Source organism: Anser anser (assembly GCF_964211835.1).
Source record: "Anser anser genome assembly, chromosome: 3".
NCBI classification, from domain to species: domain Eukaryota; kingdom Metazoa; phylum Chordata; class Aves; order Anseriformes; family Anatidae; genus Anser; species Anser anser.
Genome location: NC_139722.1, coordinates 10,096 through 19,335, shown reverse-complemented (window position 1 = coordinate 19,335; position 9,240 = coordinate 10,096). Strand labels below are relative to the sequence as shown.

Sequence of the window (9,240 nt, the reverse complement as noted above, 5' to 3'; positions counted from 1 at the left end):
TTGCAGCAGTTAGGTTGTGCCTGTGAGGTGCCTGAGGATCTGCCTTTTCTTTTTTTTTCTTTTGCGGATGCTTCCTGCAGCCTTGGAGAGGTGAATCCCCACATCGTGGAGTGCTGAGGAAAAACAAGAGGGTCGTCAGCCAAGTCAGAGTTCCTAAGCAAGGTCCCATTAAGGCAAGTCTTTGAAGTCCTTCCCCTCTGTTTTAGCAGGTGCTGCGGCAGGCCTTCCTCAGAATCTGCTGAGGGTCTGAGGTGAGGCTGGGTGGGATAGAGGAGCAGCGTGGTGGGTGATTACTTGAGAACACAACGATCATTTTATCCCTTTGTTTTCCCAGGTGGTGTGGGTGATACTGGCTGAACTGTTGGAGCTTGGACTCAGAGAGGAACGGGTGAGCGCAACCGTATGTTTCTTAAGTGGTAGTCAGTATTGCGGAGGAGGTGGGTGTCAGGGCCGGTGTGCTAGTGAATGCTGGTACGCTGTTTTTGCAGATGATGATAAGCCTGGCCATGGACTAAGATGTCTCTCAGTGCCTGTGCATTTCTTGATGTGGAGGGAATTTACCATCCAGCAATCTGAGAGCTAAGTTGAAGGGCACCTGGTATTTGCATATGTGGTGTGGCTGATAGGAGCTGGGAGCCAGAGCAGCATGGAGCCAGCCGGCTGAATATACTTGGTGCCACTGTGAGGGTGGTTCAGGCTGGGTCACCTTCAGGCTGCTTGAGGCTGGGTCTCCAGGCTAAGAGAAGGAGCAGGGGGTATTTTCTAGCATGAGTGTCTGTGCCGGGCAGGACAGTTCCCATCTGTCTTGTAGTGCTGCTTCTGCAGAGTGTGTTCTGTGTCATGCACTCCTCGGGTCTTGATATCCTCCTTGCTTTTTGCACTGGACTGTCTAGACAGGCAACTTGGTAGCTGTGCCAAAGGTCCTAAATGCTTGTTTCGTCATCATGGGTCTGATCCGAGCACTTCTTGTCCTGCAGTTGCAGCTTAAAGTGCAGATCTGTTTCAGGTCTTGTGCATCATATTCGGTTTCTGATTGCGTATGTTTCCATCCTCGCTCTTGCAGAAGTCATGTGGGCTTCATCAGGAGCACTTGCTTGGGAATTCATTTCCTAAGAGATTTCTTCTGGGGTTTGCACTCCCCATCCTTCTGGTCTCTTGTCTTAAAGGCAGGCTTTTTATGCCTCCATCATCCCAGTTCTGGCAGTTACTTCCAGTCGCAGGTCGTGACATTTGAGTCTCTCCCTGGGTCTGCTGCAGAGCACCTGTTCTGACTTGCTGTCACTGTAGGGCTTCCCTCTGGGAGTCCTTTTTTTTTTTTTTTGCGCCTTGTGTTCTGTGTTTTGTTCGTAACGTTTGTAGCGTGCCTGTGCGTGTGTGTGTTTGGCCTGGAGCTGTCCTGCCTGGCAGTTAGTGATGGTAGCTAACGTGGCGGTCCATCGGTGTACTAATACATTGTCCGGACTGTTTTGGCAAAGACATCCGGTCTGCCTCTGGGCACGTACTGAAGGGCAGCTGGCACAGAGTCATCTCTATGGTGTTTGGCAAATGTGGAGGGGGAGACCTGAGCTGCTTGCGAGCAGCTGTTTGCATAGTGCTTGAGTAGTGCTAGAGGAGAGGTCTGTCATTGAATCTTGAAAGCTCGCAGATGTGGAGTATTTTTTTTTCTCCAGTCCTAGATAAACAGTAGGAGGAACTGGTCACAGGAAAGAGCTCCTTCTGGAGCTATCAAGCTCTCGTTCGGCAGCTCGGTGACTGGCTTGGTCTACTTCTGAGGTGCCGAGGCAAGTTGTCTGCTGTTTTGAAACAACAACATTGAATGTGGGGTTCCTTGTGTTGTTGAGGGATGGGTGCTAATGCTGGCAGGTGAATGATTACCTTCTGACTGTTTTCATTTGTTAAAGCTGAAACACAGCGTACAACCTGGGACGTCACACCCAGAGCTGCCTCTGGCAAGGTGAGTGATGAACAGATGGAGCAGTTATAGTTGGGTTGCAGTTCTCACTGTCACTCTTAAGTGTCCCCTCTTTTCTGTTTTAGGGGTGTTCCAGCTGGCTTAAGAGGGTAGATGGAACCATCTGCCTTGGGGTAGGTAAGTGGGTAGAGGTAAGGCAGCAGATGAGAGTGCTAAGGCAAGGGGGCTGCTGATTTGAAATGATAAAATTAGACATGGGGTCCCTTGTGTTGTTGAGGGATGGGTGCTAATGCTGGCATCTGAATGATTATCTTCTGACTGTTTTCATTTGTTAAAGCTGAAACACAGCATACAACACGGGACTTCACGACCAGAGCTGCTTTTGGCAAGGTGAGCGATGAACAGATGTAGCAGGTATTTTAGGGGTGCGGTTGTCACTGCAGTTACTTAACTACACAAAATACAGTTAAAGTCCTGTTTATATTCCAGAGGTGTTGTAGCTGGCTTAAGAGAGCAGATGGAAGCATCTGCCTCGAGGGCAGGTGAGGGGGCAGAGTAAGGGAGCAGATGAGAGTACCTGTCCTAGCTGTGCTGCGGCTTTGGATGCTGCCGCGGCCTATGCTTTTCTTTTTCTTTCGCAGGTGCCTTGCACAGACTCAGAGGGGCCAAGCTGCACTCTGAAGAGCAGCACGAGAAGGGCAGGCTGGTCGTGAGTGGGGTTGGAGCGGAATGGCCAAGTTGCGCAAGGTGACTGCGAAGGGTATTCATTTTGCTTTTCAGGTGTCATGGCAGGCTCTCCACAGAAGTGGCTGAGGATTTGAGAAGAGGTTACAGAGCATCAAGGAGCAGCACGTGCAGTGACGGTTTCCAAACGGTATGGTTGCTTTCTCTTCTGTTCATCAGGTGCCACAGGCAAGGTGGGCTGTGACGTTAGTATTTAGAATCGGAGCTAAGCAGGTCACTAGAATGCCACAGGGCGTCTGAGAAGGGTGTTTTAACAGAAAAAGCTTGTCTGGCATGGCAGTGCCTGATGGCAGTGTGTTTCCACAGGTGAAGAGGTGCCTGAAGCCCCATCCTGTCTAGCCTGCGCACACCTCGCTGAGAATGAAAGCCGCTTTCCAGTAATTCAGAAAGCCAAGTTACGTCTCGGCCTCGAGCATCTGGGGCCTGTGCTTTTGGGCCTGTCTGTAGCATTTGGCACTTGCATTAATACTTTCTTGGCATATATTTAGGCTTTTGGGGCCAGTGTCTTGGGGGGGGTGTGGAGCTGCTTGTACACCTTTGGGGCTTGCATCTGGGGGGGGTTGGGAGTTGCTTGTACACCTTTGGGGACTGTGGCTGGGGAGGGTCAGGGCCTGCATCTGGGGGGGTTGGAAGCTGCTCCTACAATGTAGGGATCTGTATCTGTGGGGGTTGGGAGCTGCTTGTATGCAGTATGGGCTTGCGTTTGGGGGCAGGTGTTGGGAGCTGCTTGTACAATGTAGGGATCTGCATCTGGAGGGGGTTGGGAGCTGCTTGTACACCTTTGGGGCTTGCATCTGGAGGGGGTTGGGGCCTGCCTCTGGGGGGGTGGTTGTGAGATGCTTGTATACTGTAGGGGCCTGCTTGTACACCTTTGGTGGGGCCTGCGTCTGGGGGGGGTGGGTGCGGCTTGTACACTGTTAGGGCCTGCCTTGCGGGGCGGGGGTGGGAGCTGCTTGTACACTGTAGGGGTCTGGGTCTTGGGGGGTTGGGGCTGTTTGTACACCTTTGGGGTGTGCCTCTGGGGAGGGTGGGGAGTTGCTTGTACACCTTTGGGGCCTGTGTCTGGGGGGGGTTGGGGCCTGTGCTGGGGGGGTTGGGAGCTGCTTGTACACTCTAGGGTCTTCTGGTGGGCTTTGGAGCCTCCCTTTGAGGGGGGCAGTTGGGAGCTGGTTGTACACCTTTGGGGCCAGAGTCTGGGGCGTGGGGGCTGGGGCTGGGGCCTGCATCTGGGTGGGGTGGGGTCCAGCTCATGGGGTGATTAGGGAAGCTGAGGCGATTCCAGATAAGAAAGGGTTAAGAACGAAGCTATTAAAGGAGAACAGAACATTAGGTGTAGGGCAGGAAGCAGATGTACGGACAATGTATCTCAAAATAGGACATACGGGCAATATATCTCGAACAAGACATTGGAATCCAAGATAAGAAAATAATGAGCAGAAGATTCGAGGAAAAAACAGTCCTTGCGGTTAGGAAGAAAGCTAAATCAGCAGAATCCTGACCAAGGGTGAAAAGTACACTGTGAGGAAGACTTATGGCCTTCCTCTCTGAGACCACCGACCACAGCTCGACGACCCCTGCCCAAGACCACTGAGAGGATCTGCGCAGGCGCAGGACACAAAAAACTGATTAGCATGAGAAGCGAGAGTAGGCGGGGTTAGATAATGAATATGTATAGGCGTTAATAAAATATTAATCACTGTGATGTATAAATTTGGGATGGCTTTTCACTTCGGGATGCACGATAGGCGGAAAGATCCCCCGTGCATCCGGCGCCGTCAATAAAGAATAAATCACTTAAAGAAATTGGATTTATGATCTTTGAATCAATCTGGCACCCCAGATGGGACTTCTTCTCTGTCGGACCGCAGGACCCGCTGGGAACAGGACTCCCTAGGGTACCCCCGGGATTTCCCGGAGGGACTCCTCGACTCAACGGATCACTGCGGAGGCAGACACGGACCCCATCATTGTAAGTGATTATATTCTTTATTTTGGTTTATTTGGTTGACCGGTCAATTGGGGTCGTCTGTAAGTCGGAAAGTAAAAGTTTTCTGCAGGACGGCATTTGGTTTTTTGGAAAGCACTCAGTTGCTGTTGGGAAACAAATAACCTTTGCATGCGAGGTTAGTATTACGTTGTGTTTACATGTGGAACTTGACCTTGGCTATTGTCTTTGGGATTTTGATTGTACTCTTTATAACGTTACTAGGATCTTGGTGTTGTTGTGGAAAGCTGCCAGCTTGTATTGTGTAACAAGAAACATTCTGAACTGTAACATGGGGGGGCAGCAGAGTAGTGGGATTCCAAAGAAAAGCCCGTTGGGATGTATCTTGAGCCATTGGAAAGATATAGGGGGATCCCCCGTTGGAACTGAAAATAAGAAAACGTTGATAAAATATTGTAATCAATGGTGGCCACTTTATAAGTTGGATTGTGAGGGAAATGGCCACTGAATGGAACCTTAAATTATAATACTTTACTACAGTTAATGTTGTTTCTAAGGAGAGAAGGAAAGTGGGATGAGGTGTCATACGCAGATATGTTTTTCACTTTGAGAAACCACCCAGAATGGCAGAAGGAGTGTGGAATTAACTTAGCCCCACAGGATCCTTTGATCCTGGCAATAGAAAAGGATATGAAGAAGGAAGGGGCAGGAAAAATGAAAAGATGTTGTTCGGCATGCAGTATCGGGCAGAGATGTTTGAAATTGAATGAGTCAGAGGAGAGAATGGAGGATTATGTCCTCCCGCCCCAGATAATAGAACGAGGCGTGGGGGCGAGCTCAGGAAACGGCAGAATAGATAAGAAAAATGAGAGTTGGGGGAATGGAGACTTTACCCCGATCACGGCTCGAACCCGAAGTAAGGTCGGGCCCGTTATTCAAGCCCCGTTACGACAGGCTATGGGGGCTAACGGACCAGCTCGGATAAAAGTACCTTTCACAACTGCTGAGTTAGATTCATGGAAGGAAGCTGTGAAAGGATACCGGGATGATCCAGAATCAGTGGCCCGGAGGTTTGAGCTGATTGTAAAGAATTTAGATCCCGATTGGAAAGATATAGAGATAATGCTGGCAGCATTATCGGAAACTGGAAAAGCAACTGGTAATTAAGAATGCACAAACTCAAGTACAGACCCAGGTAACGTCAGTTTTACCTGGAACTGTGGAGGTATATGTGCCCAGAGTGGACCCAAACTGGGACTATAATGATGAGGGCGATTATAGGTTATTAAAAAGATATCAGGAATGGATTAGGATCGCCTTGGAAAGTGCGATACCAAAGTCTGTAAACTGGTCTAGGTTATATACCATAAAACAGGGGCAAACTGAGACCCCGTCAGAATTTCTCGATCGACTAAGGACAGCAATGCAAAAATTTACAACGATAGACCCCTCTTCTGAGGAAGGTAAAGTCCAGCTAGTATCATTGTTCTTGGGTCAGTCTGCGGACGATATAAGGTGGAAGCTTCAGAAAATGAAAGAGCCGGATGTGAGAGATTTAGAAAGGCTGGTGGAAGAGGCATGGAGGGTATTTAGGAATCGAGAAGGGAATGAGAAACAAAGGCTGGGTAGGGCTATTGCTGCGGCAACTGTTGCAGCCTTACAGAGGCAAGAAGAACCTTTTCGGGGAAAAGGAAGAGGGAATGGGATAAGGGGAAGGTCAGTAAAGCCTCCCCTGAGACCGAATCAGTGTGCATATTGTAGGGAAGTGGGTCATTGGAGAAGGGAATGTCCGAAACAACGGGAGAAGAACAGGTTGATGGTAGCTAGTGTATCTCCCGACCAATGAAGTGGACCGGGGGATTCTACCCTAGCAGATCCGCTGGTTAAAATTAAGCTAGGGAAATCAGGACAGGAAGTGGAGTTTTTAATTGACACAGGAGCGACTTATTCTGTGTTAAACCAGAAATTGATACCAGAGGATGAGGATTTTGTGACGGTGATAGGAGCTACAGGCCAGCACGAGAAAGCCTTTTTCCTAAGGCCTTTAAAATATAAGTTAGGGAAACAGATGGGAATACATAGGTTTTTATATTTACCAGGATCCCCGAAGTCTTTGCTGGGGCGAGATTTACTAGAACAATTAGAAGCGGAGATTGTCTTTGAAAAAGGGAAGGTGGGGTTAAAGGTGAGAGAAGAAAAGCTGATAACCGCGCTAAGCTTAACGCTGATACAAGCAGACCCCATCGGTAAAGTACCTTCGGAGATTTTAGACCAAGTTTACCCAGGAGTCTGGGCTACTGACATCCCTGGGCGAGCCAAAAATGCAGCCCCGATAGTGGTGAGATTAAAGCCAGGGGAAAGGCCAGTTAAGATTAAGCAATATCCCCTAAGATTAGAAGACAGGAAAGGAATTAAGGGGATAGTGGATAAGTTTTTAAAACATGGACTGCTGGTTGAGTGTGAATCTGAATATAATACTCCTATACTACCAATTAAGAAGCCAGATGGGAAGAACTATAGATTAGTGCAGGATTTAAGAGCTATAAATAAGATCACTGAAGATATACACCCTGTGGTAGCCAACCCGTACACATTACTGACTAAATTAAAAGATAATTTAGTTTGGTTTACCGTACTGGATTTAAAAGATGCCTTCTTCTGCCTGACTTTAGCCCCAGAAAGTCAGAAGCTTTTTGCTTTTGAATGGGAAAATCCAGACTCAGGACGAAAGGCTCAATTGACCTGGACCGTATTGCCACAGGGATTCAAAAACAGCCCCACGATTTTTGGGAATCAACTAGCAAAAGAGCTTGAGGTTTGGGAGGCCCCAAACTCCGAAGGAGTTCTGCTGCAATACGTTGATGACCTTTTGATAGCCACTGAGAATAGGAGCAGCTGCATGCAATGGACGATAAGTCTCCTTAATTTTCTGGGTTTGAATGGGTATCGAGTCTCTCAACAGAAGGCTCAGCTGATTCAGTCACGTGTAACTTACTTGGGGTTTGAGATTTCAGGGGGACAAAGGGAGTTAGGAACAGAACGGAAAGAAACTATCTGCCGTACCCCAGAACCACAGACCATTAAGGAATTACGAACTTTTCTAGGGATGACAGGTTGGTGCCGTCTATGGATTAATAATTATGGACTAATTGTAAAACCCCTATATGACCTCATCAAGAATAACCAATCAAAATTGGTCTGGACGGGGGAAGCACGGGCTGCCTTTAAGAAGCTTAAATTGGAGTTAATGCGAGCACCAGCTTTGGGTCTACCGGACTTGTCTAAACCCTTTTGGTTGTACTCCTATGAGAGACAAGGGATGGCTCTGGGGGTGCTGGCACAGAAGCTGGGCCCCTACAGGAGAGCTGTGGCCTACTTCTCTAAACAACTGGATGAAGTAAGTAAAGGTTGGCCGGGTTGCCTTCGAGCGGTGGCCGCTGTCATCATGAATATACAGGAGGCTCGGAAGTTCACTATGGGACAGAAGATAACCGTGCTGGTATCACACGCTGTCTCGGCAGTCTTGGAGCAGAAAGGGGCACACTGGTTATCCCCTCAAAGATTTTTAAAATACCAAGCAATACTGGTGGAGCAAGATGACGTAGAAATTGTGGTTACTAACACTGTGAACCCAGCTTCTTTCCTTAGTAACGCTCCTGACGAGCCAGTGGTCCACGATTGTATCGAAACTATGGAAACTGTGTATTCTAGCCGACCAGATCTCAAGGAGGAGCCCTTGGAAGACGCGGACGAATCATGGTATACTGATGGAAGCAGCTTTGTGAAACAAGGACAACGCAAAGCAGGGTATGCGGTGACGACCACTCAACAGGTAATTGAGTCGAAACCATTACCCCCTGGGACATCTGCTCAGAAAGCAGAAATAATTGCCCTTACGCGGGCATTGGAACTAGCAGCAGGAAAGAAAGTAAATATCTGGACAGACTGTAAGTATGCATTTGGTGTGGTGCATGCACATGGGGCTATCTGGAAGGAACGAGGATTATTAACGGCCCAAGGAAAACAAATAAAATATGCTGAGGAGATTTTGAAGTTGTTGGAAGCGGTAAAGCACCCAGAGAAGGTGGCTGTTATACATTGCCGGGGACACCAAAAAGGAACCGCTGACTTCGAGGTAGGGAACCGATTGGCTGACCAAGAAGCAAAAAGGGTGGCCGGATTGGCTGAGGCAGAAGCGCTCACTTTAATACCAGACGGTAAAATACAAACTTTAGGTGAAGGACAGGAACCTAGGTACACACAGGAAGATCAAAAGTTAATTGGGGACCTGGGAGGAAAAGCAAGGAGTGATGGATGGGTATACCTGAAAGATAATAGGGTTGTACTACCCTCTAATTTAATATGGCCTATGGTCATGGCAGAACATAATAAGACTCATTGGGGAGCAGACACCTTATATAAAAATCTGAGTCGAGTCTTGGTGGGAAGAAATCTGTATACTACGGTAAAACGAGTAACCCAGCAATGCAGTATTTGTTTGCAGAAATACTAATGAATAAGCTAGCCACAGCAACAAGCGATTTGACAAAACTAAAACAGCCCCTGCAATCATCCTTACTGGCATTGGGAACTAGCCAATGGCAAGTTTCAAAGGTGTTACCAATATGGGAAAAGGCTG

The 9,240-nt window shown here is 48.2% G+C and overlaps 1 protein-coding gene across 1 annotated transcript; it reads left to right on the top strand.

The window, feature by feature from the left end:
• Positions 1-944: 944 nt before the first annotated feature.
• LOC310897460 (uncharacterized protein) lies at positions 945-8,891 on the top strand (the record flags this gene model as incomplete). Its single annotated transcript, XM_083831112.1, has 8 exons — positions 945-1,037; positions 1,688-1,781; positions 1,902-1,954; positions 2,038-2,089; positions 2,250-2,302; positions 2,554-2,666; positions 3,914-4,779; positions 8,313-8,891. 6 exons carry the CDS (start codon positions 945-947, stop codon positions 2,623-2,625), a joined length of 417 nt encoding a protein of 138 aa, XP_083687238.1. The 3' UTR covers positions 2,626-2,666; positions 3,914-4,779; positions 8,313-8,891.
• Positions 8,892-9,240: the final 349 nt, after the last annotated feature.